This window comes from Pygocentrus nattereri, chromosome 7 (genome assembly GCF_015220715.1).
Source record: "Pygocentrus nattereri isolate fPygNat1 chromosome 7, fPygNat1.pri, whole genome shotgun sequence".
NCBI classification, from domain to species: domain Eukaryota; kingdom Metazoa; phylum Chordata; class Actinopteri; order Characiformes; family Serrasalmidae; genus Pygocentrus; species Pygocentrus nattereri.
In genome coordinates, this window is record NC_051217.1 from 37,176,009 (window position 1) to 37,192,357 (window position 16,349).

General features: G+C 39.9%; 1 protein-coding gene across 3 annotated transcripts in view; it reads left to right on the plus strand.

The window, feature by feature from the left end:
- The window catches only part of kirrel3b (kirre like nephrin family adhesion molecule 3b), a 288,479-nt gene that overhangs the window by 181,748 nt on the left and 90,382 nt on the right, over positions 1–16,349 (plus strand). For all 3 annotated transcript variants that reach the window (XM_017709076.2, XM_037540070.1, XM_017709077.2), the window contains exon 3: positions 7,321–7,470. In XM_017709076.2, the coding sequence (XP_017564565.1) occupies positions 7,321–7,470 (150 nt within the window). The remainder of the gene's footprint in view (positions 1–7,320; positions 7,471–16,349) is intronic.

Genomic DNA, 16,349 nt, shown 5'->3' on the forward strand with positions numbered 1-16,349 from the left:
AATATTCCACAGGGTTATAATTCTACTTTGGCTGAAAAAAAGAAACAGAAATAATGAAACAATAACACAGAATTTGTGTGCTTGTTACAGCCATATCAAAGCACTGATTTTTGTTGATTTGATCCTGAAAGTTGAAATAGTTTATCAATTCTTCTATTGACAAATATCCAGCTGCTGTTCATGCTGTCAAGATGCCTTCTAATAACATGTCTTTAAAACATTACAGCAAATTTATTTTCATTAGTAGTCGTTCAAACTTCACACATTCTAGTTGATTTACTACTCACATGTACATCTCCACCATTTTCTGCAAGATCCTTCCAAATGCATGCGTGTGAGGAAAAGAATTTGTTTTTGTTTTCATATATTCATTTACTTGGACTAAAACTGGGGTTTGCATGTAACATATAAGCAGAAGTTGTTAGATTTGCACTTGAAACTGGTCCATCATCAGGCCCACAGTGTCTGCTTCCAAATGACAAAAGCTTTGCTCACTTTTAAAGACAGTTTAGACAAAAAAATAAAGACATGACACCAGGAATTTTGGGACAAGCTGTGGGCTGCGAGGTCACACAGAGGACGAATTGCTTCCCCTGTCTGCGGCGGTATCTTTGCTTCTTGCCCCAGAGCTCCTCTTGCTAAGGAAAGACGCAAACCCCGTTAGGCCTTCTTAGAGCCAAGAGCTGGAATGAGCCATGCCATTAAATATGTATTCCACTGCAGATCGTCGCCTTGACCTTCAGCGGCAGTGCCTCTGTGCCATCTTCTGGCTCCCAGGGGCTGGTCGTGGCTCTCTTTAATGCATAGATGTTCTGCCAAACATTTGTACACAATTTGAGTTGTTAATAACCTGTGCCGATACAAATAGACTACTAGCAAAAACTAGAAAATATATTGTGCTATATTTTCATGTTTTAAGAGGAAGGAGGCAATGGATTGTTAGCAACAAACAATATGCACTTCATCACTGCCTTAAACATCTGTAAAAATCAAAACAGATTTACAATAGTTTTATGGTAGTTCTGGCTTAAAACACACAGCGGAGGGGTACCTTTAGGGCATGTTAGACAAAATAGTCCCCAGTGAAAACATTTTACATTTATCACAAGAGAAGAACAAGAGGAAAGAAAGAACACGTGCAATAGTCCAATCATGTATCAACTTTTTGTTTAACAGTGCTAAACAAGAGTGGATAAGGCCCTGCCCTTCCTTGCCTTCTTGCTCTTAATTCAGATTGATTGTGGACTTGCTCATGGCATATATGTGTATGATTTCTTGTTTGTTTATTTGTTTGTTTGGAGTTGCTAAGAGCTGCTGCTTGGGACAAAAGAGCACTCTAAAAGCCAGGCGTCAGGGACATGGGTTGTGTGCATGTCACTGAAGCGGAAGGCACTTTACAAAATATCGCACCACAGCTGCTCTTTTTAGCAGTGCCGCATGCGTCAACAAGTAACACTTTCTCCAATAAAGAATAATGACACATCTACGATCGCGCACGCCAGGCGAGCAGCCGTACACATAAAACAAAGTGTGGCACCTTGTATGGTGCAATAGATTTCAATATCAGCCCACTCTGCTGCTCACAGAGTGTGCCTCTCTCTCTCTCTCTCTCTCTCTTGCTCTCTCTTATGTTTCGGAAGGCGGGTTTGCTCCAGAGCAGAGGAACAGTGAGCAAAATTTGAGAAATCATTCGCAATTTGCTTTAATAAATCAGAACACAAAGAGAGCTGATTTCCATCGGTCCCCCACGTTCACTCGCCAGGTCCTTTTGTTTTTCCATCAAGGCTCTAATCAAAGGAGTCAGGGCCGCTACAGACTCGCACATGTACACAAACTCTATGAATATGCATTGTGGGCTGTGTTTGCACTCAGCTAAATGGGAACATCCAAACAGACGACAAGAGAGAGGAGTTGGGGTTTGAGGACACACAATAGGGAGATGTTGCTTTTGTGAGATTGTCTGGCTTTCACCAGTGATGGACTATTAATCAGTGTGACACGGCTTTGAGCTTAGTAGATCTCTGTTCTGGTGTTACCAAACATGACGGAGAGTAGCTGTGTCCTAAAAAGAGCACAGGACCATTCTTACCTTAGTTTTACCATTCTTCATCCAACAGTTGGCTTCTTCACCATGCCTTCTTGCTAGAACTGGACTGCAGATATGGAACCACCCATGACATCTTGCCAAATTCCAACTAGAATGTTTGAAGCAGACTAATTTTCTTTTCTGTAAACTTTTCTTTAGTTCATTTTGACACATGATCACTCTTCCCATGCTCATATTCTTGAAGCCCAATCTGCTGCTAAAAATGGCAGCAATAAGATAATATATAAGAGTTTGATTTTGTCACATTTTTCGAATAGTATTTTAATGTGTCAGGACAGCTATACATTTCATTCATCTTAATGGGTAGAATTGTACATTTTCTTCAGAATATATTTGAGGGATAGATCTGAATTTTATACTGTGGTAGGCTAATAAGAACATAGATGAATATGAAAGTGACAGAGCACCAGCAACCTCACAAAATCCTGTATCAATCAAAGAAAACCAAAGAGTTTGCACAGCTTTGGACAGCATGAAACTCCATGGTGGTCAAAACGGTGCAGAACAGTCAATGGAGATGGAGCTCTAGCAGCTCCAGTGGCTCCTATGTGGCATCGCTCAGGTGCTCAAATAAAGGGAGAGAGAGAGAGAGAGAGAGAGAGAGCGGGAGAGAGAGAGAGAGAGAGAGCGAGAGAGAGAGAGAGAGAGAGAGAGAGAGAAATTGATTAACAGGACAAGTGTGTTTATGGAGAGATATTAGTGAGTAATAGTGCAACAACTGCTATTATCAAAATTATTGTGCAAACAGATACATTTTGAGTCTAGTTTTAAATGTAGAGAGTGTGTTTGAGTTGATTCCACAATTTTGTATGTAGGAAAAATGTGGGAACAAAAATGACACAGTGCCACAAAAACCCAAACTCTAGTGTAAACTAGCTGTGAAAACAGCCCTTACTTCCACACCCTGATCTCTTACATTACCATTCTCTTTCCATTACCATTCAATGATGTTCTCTCAGCCACCACAGGTTCTGTTACGGTCCACAGTGCCATACCTTAGATTCATACATCATTGTTTTTCTCCTGATTTGGAGCATCCCATGAGATCCACTCAAATTCTACTTAGCTTCTGCCATGATTGATGGTTCCACATCATGGTTTAGGAATTATTCTCCTGATCTCTTCTGGTTTAGAACATCCTATGGTGTCTCCTCAACTTCCATTCCATTCCACTATAGTCACTGGCTTACTCATGGGGGACTGGACCCAGATTTTCTTTCTGTAATGCTGATTTTTTTGTATAGCTGCTTAGTGACAACACCTGTTGTAAAAAGCGCTATATTAATAAACTCTGCTTGCATTTCGCTTCTGTCATGATCTATACTTCCACAAAATGATCTCTTAAATTAGAATTCTTCTCCTCATTTGGAGCTTCTGTGCAACATCCACCTTTGCTTTTGCCATGATCCATAGTCACGTCAGGATCTGTAGTCATGCAGCTTATCAACACATCCTCTGTGTCTTGTTTCCTCTTGAAGATGCTTCAGGGAGATACACCTGCTCATCCATGCAGTCATTAATCACTGATGCCCTGTCTCCACTTCCCCTGCCATTGATTGGCTATAAAGACTTATCCATTCCTGCCCTGATGGATCCCTTACCTCTAATGGGGCTATTTTGCATTGTTTGTTTTCAGTGACATATGTTGTCTTCAGGATTCATTGTGATCAATGTGGGCATCGTTTTATTCCCTTCTCTGATCTATGGCACTCTTGCGTTGCTCGCATTGCTTGGGAATTTATGCACAGCTCACCCAGAATAAGATTCATCTAGCTTGCTTGACAGAGATTGAAGGCGTACCACATTGTTGTGCTCACAGTGGCCTTCTTGGATAAAACCCCTATTAAGCTTGAGTCTTGGTTAGACAAAGATACATATTTTTTGATGCTGTCTCTTGTCCTGTGCCTAATATTAGAGGGCACAAATCTGTTCAGGTACAGTAGTATGACATTAACACATTGCCCTTGGAAGCTGTAGCTAGATTGTAGCATATGTTAAGATGCAGTTTGGGTCGCGCCAAGGCCACGTATGAATTTAGTATGCATGAGTGCTGTGCAGAGCTGACTTTCCTCAAACCCTTGTTGGGTCAAACTATTGTTGCCTGTGCTGGAAATAGGTCATATCTTATGGTTGTATGATGAATGAGTAGGCATTGTTAAGCTTCATGTATGCAGATGATATTTGGAATGACCTTGAGTCCGCAACACACTGAAATTCTCGCAGAATTAAATTACATATTCATCTCCCTCGACAGATGAAGGAAGACTTCAAGATTTGCAGCCAGGCATTAAGTGCTAATAGATGCTTCAGGAAAGCCATTGATCTCTTGGCAGGGGAATAAACCACAATATCGAGCAGAGTCAGTGGCCATTAATGTTATTTAGTGAGTTCCACTCGCTTTGACTGGCCATCAATACATAGTGAGACTTGACTGCTTTGTGTCGTTAAACACATCGCCTGATATTTGGTGTTTGTCTGATGTAGCACAGCTTGCTTTGTAGGAAACCATGGATGGTTTATGGAAAATGCATCCCTTGACTAATTTGAGCCTCCCATAGTGGCGGTAAGTGCAACATAGAACACTAGTCACGTGAGCCCTGGCTATTGTGATGGGTTATTAAATGTTTGTTTTTTGGGTCATTCTTTTCCTCTGCCATCATCCCACTCGCTGAGAGATTAAAAGCTATATGTGGGCAGATAAAACACACAGTGCCATAACTGGCTACTCCTCTCCCCTCAATGGGGAAAATGAGGGGCACTTCATGGTCTATTAAAGGTGAATGGGATCCAATGAGGCAGCAGGCAATAATTGGCATTTTGTTGCGCAGTGGTTTCAACAGTCAGGCTCAAGGACTTGAAAGCCATTATGCCCAAAATCTGGTCTATTTTTTTCCCCCTTTTTCATAACAATATGTTAAAGTAGATACCTTTTTCAGGCTTCACTGCTACATGCGGTGTAGGCGATGGTGAACAGGGTACTGCAGGAAAAAAACAGTAGACTGCACAGGGCACTCAAAGAAACAGGTGGCTTCGAAATGGCCTCTCAGCTGGACGACAGATGTGTTCTGAACAAGGGAAGACTTAAACTGTCATGTACAGAGTCTTGGGTCAGGGTTTCGGATCTTTCAATATCCTCACAAGTACGAGTCTCTGTTTCAGAGTGTGGAATAATAAAGATCTACGTGCTGCGAGGTACAGCTTATAGAGGCCTGTGGAGCAGGTGGTGCCCCATGCAGTGAGACAGTTATGTCACTGGGAATTTGCTGGAGCGAACATGACTCATATCGATGGACAGAGCAAAATCAATATTCTACCTCCAGGCATTCATTGGCAGACTTCCAAACGAGGTGGGGAGGGTCAGTAGAGATATTAAGTGGTGAGTGCAGAATGACATCCGAGGTGTAAATTTAGCCGCACAAAGCCGAGGTGTTGGATTAAATTCTCTTCCTTTAGAAAACCAGGGCTAGGTCATCTTTAAAACTGTTTTATGTGGGGCTCTTTTTCTCTCTCTTCACGGTAGTCAATTATGAGTGGGCCTTGGAAAAGAGAGCCTGTGCTTGTAGCACTGAATGCCTGCACATTTCTTGAGATGTTCCTGAATAGCCAATCTTGTTTAAATTCAGATGCCTCTTATAATTAGGGAAGACTGATCCTCGCGAGAGCTGTGGAAGTCATTCACATGGAGAGGGCTGTGAAATGTGCTGTAAAGCTCTCCAGAACGAAGTTAGTCCTTATCTGCTTTATTTTCCCCAATGGACCAAAGTGTCTGTGCTCACTCCCTGTTCAAACTTTGAGCTAATAGTCAGCTGAAGAGTTTTAAAGGGCGTCTCCATCTCTGCTTGGTGTTGTAAAACAGTCAGTACAGCCAGAAGTACCCTGCATCTTTCTCGATATATTATTAACCATGAATCTCCCTCCATATGCACCAGCAGAACAGATATCAGTCTCTTTGGCTTTGGGTCTGCCAAGGCAGTATAAAACAAAGACAGGTAGATAGTCATAAAAATGCTTATCAATGTTTTTTTTTTTTTACTTGTAAGAGAGTTTGAGAAAACTTTCTTATTACAGGCGTTGTTGCAAAGCAGCTTTACAGAAAAATCTAGTTCCGAGGCAATGGTGACTGGCTAGGAAAAACTATTTATGACCAAGAGGTAGTAGTAACTTTGAGAGAGACCAAGGCTCAATCCCATTTCACCCCTTGCCCTTAGCGTTTAGCCTTTAGCCCTCTGTTTTGTACGTTCACGTCTCGGTTTAGGGTGTCCCAATTCTTTTTGAGATAGAGGGGTAGGGCATAGTGTTAGGGCTACATGGCCCTCCAAACGGAGGTTCTTCAGAGACGCCCTCCAAATGTAGTGTTATAAGAAAAAAAAGAAAAACTGGAAAGATGGCTGTGCAAGTCATCAAAGAAACCCACATATGTAAATATTTTCTCCTTACAAAAGTTACGATAACCATTGTGTTATCTTATTAGTTTAATGTTGTTTCAATGTATTATGGTCATTTTCTTCATAACAAGCATAGAAAAATTGCTAATAGCATGCTAATGTCTTGGTAGCTAGCTAGCTAAAGTTCCCATTCCATCTTAAGTAATCCAGCAGTATTGACACCTGAAGCACCAGAATGTAACTGCTGCACCATTTAAGGTGGAACAGCAGCGATGCCCAGCAGTAAGGTCGCTTTTTTCTTCCTTTCTTTGAGTGTTGTCCCATGACACTCGAAATGAGGGTGACACTTGAAAACATGGGGGTAGGGGTAAAAAGAAGAAATGGGACTGGGCCTAAGACTCAATAGAAGAACACATCCTCCTCTGGTTGATGCTGGATAGCAAACAATGACAAAAGAACAGCATGAACAGAGAATAAGGTTTTAATATTTGGGTCAAATATTAAAATATACAGTATATGTTCTTACCTAGAGAGTACAATGGAGTCATCTTATAGGGTTATGTTTAGGAACTGTTTACAAAACATAGATATACCTGATAAGATGGTGGGATCAGACAGGTCTGCCAAGATACTGGAGTTGATAACAAGTGGTTGATGTTGCATCAGTCACCAAGAGTAACTTCCAGCGTTTGTTATTATTGAATGAGAATAGCTCTAAAAATATAGACTTTATTGGACGTGAAAGTCTGAAACCATCCCCATACATTTTGAAGAAGAAGAGAGGGATGCTGGCGCTGATGCTTGAATGTGTTGTGCTCTGTGCTCCAGGTTACCCTCGCTACACCGTGGTTGGAGATCACAGTACCGGGGAGCACCACCTGAGGATCCAGAGAGTTGAGCTGATGGACGATGCTGTCTTTGAGTGCCAGGCCATTCAGGCTGCCATGCGGTCCCGTCCGGCCCGGCTAACAGTACTGGGTGAGCCATTACCTCAGAATTCTCACACAAACTTGCACCAGAATCACTGAAAAAAAAAATCTCTTAGCAAAATACTTAGATGATAGCATAACCCACAAATGAATTAACTGGCAGTGATGCTTACATTACTTGGCTTAAATGTTTCTTGAAATTTCTACAGTTGTGTTTGTACCTGTTAAATTTCACACATGAGAGATAATTAAGCATTTGATGTGGCAGGAACAACCTGACTTACAGATGAAGATAAATGTGAATGCCATTTTCCTCAATTTACTTTCCCTACAGAAACATTTCGTAGATCCACAGTTACAGATTGTGGTCCATCTGTTTCTGTGTGCCATTCTTTTACCCTGTTCATTAATAGTCAGGTCCACTGCAGGACCTGCAGGGTATATTATACACTACAGTGGTGGCCAGTGAATGTACAGCTGTACATTATTATGCCTCCAGGAATTTTGTTTAAGAGAATATAATCTATGTACTGGTGTGTCAAAAAAGGGAAGGGCCCATTCATGGTGCTGCTTGCCCAGGCCATGCACTACTGTCACAAGAAAATCAAAGCTAAGCTAATACAAACCACCAGACATCTAATCACTATCCTTTGGTAAAAGACTCTTCTTATCAAACTGCTTATAGAGCTTATTGCTTTTAGTGAGACACTTTAAATGAACCAAAACAGACACATAGTTACATTTAAGATTAAAAAGGATCCAAAATTATGCCCGGTTATGAAGCCACTAGAAAAAGAATAATGTCCAATATGAAAAATAGATTTTTCACTGACCACATTTCCCTGCCGGTGCCATAAGTCCTCGGTTTTAATTTCCTGCTGCAAATCCTGCCATCTTCATTATTAAACTGGAGAGGTCATTGGATCTTAATTAAACTTTATTGGGTTATTATTCAGCCTTGCTGTTTCTGCATTATTGGCCAGCCACTGTGGTTATCCATGTTCAGGCTCCAATCAGCCACCTGGTGGGTTTATCTACAGCACAGGGAGACCACACATACACATAGCGTCTACACCTCCATGCCTTATCTCTCCTCCTGGTGGTCAGGCTTGTGGTGGCATGTAGATGGGAGGGAAATGTGAAGAGAGAGAGAAGTAGAGTGATGGAGAGAAAGAGAGAGAGAGAGAGAGAGAGAGAGAGAGGTTTGTGGCCTGGCCACCACAATGCGATCTGCTTTATTGATCTTCTTTAATGAAAAGTGAAACTAATGATCTAAAGGGGGAGGAGGCAGTCAGGGGAGGTAGAGGGACAGAGGGAAGACAAATTGTGGTCCATGCCTGGCCACTCCACTGCAAATGGGTATGAATGAGTAATTATACATGGATCGGTATGGTGTAAAGGACCCACCTCACCTGCTACACCCACTCCAACATCCCCACCCACTATGCCGTCTAGCTTCGCTGCTTCAGCCACCAGAGGGAGTGGAGGTAAATGATTTGGGGAAAAGCGATACGCGTACACTTTCCTTTCCTGTCTTTCTTACCCTCACTTGGTTTTGATTAATTGGGTCCTGATTATGGTATTGTTTTGGGGCTCCCTCAGCAAGGCCTAGTTAGTCTAATGAACCACCATCAATTTAAAAGTACGCCATGCTCCAAGGGACTCATCTCGAAAGCCTCAATCTGACTGGCTTCAATTCTTCATGAGTAAAGTTAGTCAGTTAGAGAAAAGAGGGTTACCATTAATTAGACTTCTGGATTTTTTTTGTTATCAGGGGTTCAAGCAAATTTGCTGGTTATTATTATTATTATTATTATTATTATTATTATTATTATTATTATTATTATTATTATTATTATTATTATTATTATTATTATCTGCCCTATAGTGGACTGGCAACCTGTGCAGGGTATTTCCTGTTTTCCTCACATTGAGTGCTGGAATAAGCTTCAGACAAGTGACTTGGACAAATAACTATTATTATTATTATTATTATTATTATTATGTTAAGTAGACATTTTATCATTGTCATTATCTTCATTAACCAGCAGTACCATAATTGTCTTTTATCATCATCATCGTCATCATCATCATCATCATCATCATTCTCAGGATATATATATATATATATATATATATATATATATATATATATATATATATATATATATATATATATGTAAACCTATATGAGAGGCAACCATTACTTACATTCTGTGTGAAATGCTGTTATTAAAATATACCCCTAACATTTCAAAAAGAACAATTGTAGTCAGTTTCCATTTTAATAATACACTTTATTTATTTTCATTTAGCTTTATACTACATTTGAACAGTCATATGTGTTGAGTTTTCATGTTCTCCCCATGTCTTCATGAGACTGGCATCAAAACTTATGTGAGCCAGGTGATTACTGGATAGATGTGTGGCTATATGTGGTACATAAAAACCTAACAGTGAATTAGCTTATAAAACAGTAACTCTAATTGCGTACATTAAAACAGGTTCGTGAACTGTAGTGTTGTAACAATGAACTGGTTAAACTCCTTCAAACATCTTTGTCTTTGGACCTGTAGTCTCTGTGGTTCCTCGTCTTTTTTAAGGACTGATAACACTGAGCCCTTACCTGGATCTCCCTGTCTGCAGCATTAGACACTGAGAAGGATACAATTTAACACACTAATTCATGTTAGTCACCGTTTATTTACTTCTTAAACAGACACATATTTAAAGATCTCTAAATCTGAAGAATGCTGACACTTCCTAACATTACTCATCCTGCCTGTGACATTAAGTAAGGTAGCTAGCTACCTAACTACAACACTGGGAACCAGCTAACAATTTACCTTCATAATCAAAAATCAACAGCTCTAAAAAGATTATTGAGTTTTGCACGTTTTGTGCTCGATAGCTCTTCCACAATTCTGAACACATTGTCTAGCCTAAAACATGAGAGTTCAGCCAAAGATGATGAATATTGAAATGCAGCCGTATTTGTAGCAGAACGGAAAAAAAAAATCACCGTAAAACCGGAATAATAAAAAACAGAAATAAGTTTACTCATAACCTCCCCCAGAACTTGACTCCTCCTCCGTACATGAAAAACACCTATTGTAGAACTACAAAGTGCACCTACATAGTCAGTGGAACTGATAAAATGGACAATGAGTGTGGTCATAATGTTATACCTAATTGGTGTATATCATCTTCTGTAGTAGTAGTAATGGAATATCATCATCAGCAACAGCACTGTCATCAGTGTCATCACAAACCATGATGATCATCATCATACTCATCATCATCTTCACCATTATTATTATTATTATTACTGCTATCATATAGTTTTAGTAATGTTAGTATTTTTCATTTTTATTCATATATAAACAGTGTTTCAGTGATTTTTAGTTTGTATCTGTTCAGCCACTGCTCATGTTGTAGCTACAGCACTAGGAGTCCATGTGTGACTATCACGGTAACCTGTGCAGTAATATATGCGATGCCTGGGATCACAGTCATCTCTGAGCTGTCTGTTACTGTGGCGGCGGATGGCCCAGTCTGAGGAGCAGTGATGACAGGCACGGGAGTGTGGCAGCTCCTCTCCGCTGCATTTTACCTGACAGCCGGTGAAAACACCTTAGCCTTCCCAATTCCCCCTCATAACTCCTCCATCGCTCACGCCGTGATCTGCCAGCTCTGCAGCAGACGGCAGAGGACAGACACTTCCAGCCGATGCTTTGATATTTTGATCGCACATTGCTAAGTTTAGGCAATGAAATGATAACAGCCCCTGAATATAAAGCCCATAAAACTTTTTCATTTGCTCTCTGGGATATTAGAGAGAGAGAGTTAGATCACTACTTGCCAACTTTTTGACCGTCTTGAACTTTCCGTAAGATTAATGTTGTTCTCGGATGATTCAGCTTTTTCATTTCTCCACTTTCAACAAGAAAGTAAGAATCCAATATTGAGGCCACCTCTTTTCTTTTTACTCCTCACAAACTTGGTTAAAAATATGATGAATAGAGAGTTTTATATTATTTTTGTGACCTGTGAAGGAAGGTTGACAAGAACTCTCTCCACAAGCTATGCGGAGCGTAAAATTCACGGCCTTCCATCCAGGAATCCCTTTATCAACCTCTTGAGTCCACAGCCATGTGGAAAAGTTCAAAACAGCCCCTTGTAGGCTGACCTGTGAACTTCGGACTGTATTTTAGTGCGACTCTGGGATTCAACTTGACCTGTGGTGGTGCCTCTCGGTTTCATTCTGGATGAAGACTTCCTTCGGTGGGACCCTGGAGGCTAATTATACGTCCAGGCAGCTTTCTCTGCCCGATCTCGAGTGTCTCCCAAGCGTCACTTGAGGACAGATTGCCTTCAGAAAAGTAGAGAATCATGTGCCCTTCCTTGCAGTGTCACAATTCCAACACTTTGCTAGCATTTTCGTCTCAGGAAAGTGGTGTCTGCCTGCACAGCCTGCAAAGATTAAACCATTATTGATTTCAAGCAGCTGACATTTGTAAAGCTCTTAACAATTTGTCCCTGTGTTCCTCTTCCGATGAACCCTCTAGGCTAGTTTAATTTGCTTTTGCATCTATTTTCCCCTCCTTCATACATATTTCACTTATTTGAACTAACTTTTTAATGCGCCACCATCCCTCTTTCCCTTTTTTGATGCACTCTAAGATGAAAGACAACATAAAAGTCATGCAAACTAAACCCCACAAGTTGTAATACACTCTCAAATATTCTCTGGTAATTTAAGTTCTGGAATTGCCCATTAGGAAATATTTGCCTCGGCAGATATTAACTCTGCATGGAACACAAGGACTGAACCTACTTTGCTGGTGTTCATTAGCTGTTGAGCAAATTATTAATTAGAGTGGCGTAACTATGGCAAAATCGAGTGTCCTTGCGGGAAGAATAAATAAGAGTTTTGGGCTCCCTGTTTTTCACAGCACTCGGCATCCGCTGCACTTTCACTGTATCGTTTGATAAACAGTCCCAAGGCATGAAGATTATTAACTTTTAATTGCAAACTTTGAGCGACAGGACACAGATCCCGTCCTAATCAGATGCCTAGTTGAGAGTTTATTAGAGTGAACAAAGGACTCTAATCTACCAGAAGAAGCCCTAAACAGCCCAAGCATTGTTTCATTTAAAGTTTTACTAGCAGACAAAGTCTATTAAAACGTCCTGACCTTAGCTCGTTTTGCTTCATGTGCTAAGTGCGGGAAGTTGTGATGCAGCCTAGATGCTACTTTGACTACGAGGTTTCTTATATACTTACGGTACTGTGCGAAGGTTTTAGGCATCTAAGCAAATTTTTTAACAATTTACCTCAGCAGTGAGTTTATCACAATATACATTAGAATAAAGTCGAATTCTTAATTCAAATAAACATAAAAACAATAAAAAGTAACAAGAATTTCTTGGGTCCGTATATTTCTTTGACACCTTCACAGCCGCCACAGAGACTTGTTAATATCATCAATTACATCATGAGCTCAATTTACGGAAGCACTGATTGGTCAAACCAGGAGCTGCTTTTTAACTACATATAATACTGGGCTTCCTCGAGGAGAGGCTTGGAAATGGGTAAACACGCTAACATCCAGAAAATCACTAATACATATATATATATATATAATGATGTGTGTGTGTGTGTGTGTGTGTGTTTGGTTATTCAAATATTAACATTTTTCTCAGCAAATAAACACATACTGCACAAATAAATTTTTTTGAAAATGTGTCGTGGGTGCCTAAGACTTTCGCACAGTACTGTTTATAACAGAGTCATTTGCAATTGTTTGAAAGTGTGAATTGCACGCAAAGCTGAAATGGTATTTTAAAAAATTCCTTTCATTATTTATTCAGAAAAGGTATGATTGAATCCATCTAAACTCAGAATAAGAGACTGTACCACTTACAGTAGCGTAACTAGATCTTTTACATCTAGATGTCTATGTAACTCCCACTTATTGATAATACATCTCATCCATGGTAACTGTTTCCAGGGGAACACTCCAGAACATGCAACACCATCTAATTCTAATTCTTTTCTAGGTTCTAATTCTTAAATAGGGAGTTTAATGTAAATATTTTTACATTTTAAACTGAAAAAAAAAATGTGTCAAATGAAATTGTCAAAATCAAATCAGCAAATGAAGTCATAAATCTGGTCAGCACATGTAACATTTCTCATTATGAGATGTTATAAGGATATTATAAGATTGTTTATGACCTATTTATAGATATATAGATATCATCTTAACCATTTATCCTTCTGGGTTGTGAGGGGAGCTGGAGCCTATTCCAGTGCTTAGTGCATGGAGGCCAGTAAACACCCTGGACAGGTCACCAGTCCATTAAAGGGCAGACACATATTTACACTTAGGGGAGGATTAGTATCTCCAATCAGCCTGACTGCGTATCGTTGGACTGTGGAAGGAAATCCATGCAGGCATGGGGAAAACACACAAACTCCACACAGAAAGTAGCCAAAGGGAGCCCTGCCAGGGAATCAAACTTTGCCCCCACCCCATTGCTGTGATTTGACAGCACTACCCACTGCACTGCCGTGTCACCTGTAGAGGAGTTAACTGTTTTATTTATTTATTTATCTATTGGAAGTCTTTGAGAACATAAACTCTTATGAGACTTTCCAATAACAAGGAAATATTTAACAATTTTTGTGGGTTGGTGGGCATTTTTTGCACTAGGAGCCTAATTATGCCACTACGTCTCAATTGGGTGGTTATTTTTCTGTTTTATTATTATTGCTAGCTTTGGTTTAAATTGCTTTAAGTTGCCTTTTTAGGTTAGGCTAAATTTAAGGTTACTAATTGAATACATTCAGATTATAGAGTAAGGCTGAGGTGTTTATATGCAAACTCTATTCAGTCTCATGGAAAATCTCTGTTTACATGCAACTCTACAAGTAATCCAATCCAAAATTTCATGCATGCGTAGAGAACCACTTAGTGAAGATGTTACCATGACAACGAGCATCACTTGAGACAAGCAGCAATGAGCAGCACTTGTGTTTTTAATTGCTTTAAATGACGCCAGACTCATTAAGTCCTTATTAAAGAAGGCCGAGAGGAAGACGCTCATCCCACTGCCATCTTTTAAAGATCAGAGCATTTTGAACGTTAGAAACTCTCGCTATGACGTGATGCACATGCGCAGAACGCACTTAAACTTTCCGATTGGGAATGTAATCGGATACAGGAGTTTACATGGTTATTATTCTATTGAATGGACTATTTATAGGGTTACCCACCTTGTTCAGCTGGAAAGAAATTGTTTTCCGAATGGCCACAAATGGACATGTCTATTCCGATTAAGGTGTATACATAGACGCATTCTATTCCGATTGAACAATTAGTCAGATCTTTAACAGATTACTAGGCTGTGTGTAAAGGTGGCAACCGCAAATGATTCCTAGTGCAATCATGAAACCTTGCTGATACTAGGCTCTTCATTCTCATGACTATGTTCTCCACTGGGTAGAAGTGGTTAGCGAGAGCCTTGATTTACCTTTGTTTTCTTTTTTCCACTTTATTCCCTCTCCCTCGCACTCGCTCACATCCAGAGAATTGTCTGGAGGACACTGAACTCCAGCGTTCTTTATGCCCTTTGAACATATGATTTATACTATTGCTTGCAGCTCATGCTTCCCGCGATCTCTGATATACCTGTCTCTGACCTGAATCTAATGTGGAGTGAATAAGGTAATGCACAGCATTCTACACTTGCACATACGTCTGGAAATCAGATCCTGACAGATGCTGCCTCAACGGACTATTAGTTTTGCTGGGAGTTTCCTCCCAGTGTGCTTTCGGGGGCACGACCCAAGCTGCATCCACTTCCACACATCTGGGCTCTGAGTGGCAGGAGCTGCTGTGGCGCAGGTGTTCTCCTATTTTCTGTAAAAAGTGACATCATCAGCACTTTGGAAAAGATGTGCTTGTCTCTATTTTAGACAGAGTGACACTATTAGAAACCCATATCTTGCAGCTACACCTTGCAAGAGTAGACTGAAGTCCATCTGTTGATACAGTTTGTGTAAGCACTCCTCTAGTAAGGTGTCAAATTCTGACTGTAGAACTTGCCCATTTTTAGGTGACTGGCCAGACTTATAATATCGTTCCAGTCTAGTTTTTTTTTTTTTTTTTTTTTTTTATCTTCCAATTTGCCTTTTAATGCTGAGTATCAACCAATACAAGAATGCAGGAGCTTAAATAGGTCTTCCAATGCAATGATTTGACTTTACAGACAAAGATCAGAAATGTTAAGATGATGTGATCTTCTCTGTGGCTTTTTATGGATGTGAAAACAAGCAAGACTGGAAAATATAGACGTCTTTGTATTTTCATTGGAAAAGACTATTATGCTTGGAAGAGGAAGATGATGACCAGATGCAAGATAGATGGATAAAATCAGAGGGATCATGAACCAGCCATTCAGAAACCTGAAGACCCAAACAAAAGACAGGATGGTCTGAAGAATATAATAATAATAATAATAATAATAATAATAATAATAATAATAATAATAATAATAATTGACTCATACTGGTTTTCTATTTGCATAGTTTAGGAAACGTGCTAGACCTCTAATTAATGTTATAGTAAAGTCACTCCATTTTTAGCATGTGCAACATGTGACATTCTGGCCTGATACTTTTTGTTTTTAGAACTTTCGAATGACGGTTTTTAATAGCATTGATCTAATTTGATAATTTGGTTGACCTCCCTGATGGTTTGGCCGCCACTTAGTCTAAAGGGTTGTAAAAAGCATGATCTCATGATTGTGGTGCTATTTGGCCCAAGTTAAGCTTAAATAATAATAATAATAATAATACATTTTATTTGACGGCGCCTTTCTGACACTCAAGGTCACCTTACATAAAATGAGACAATAATA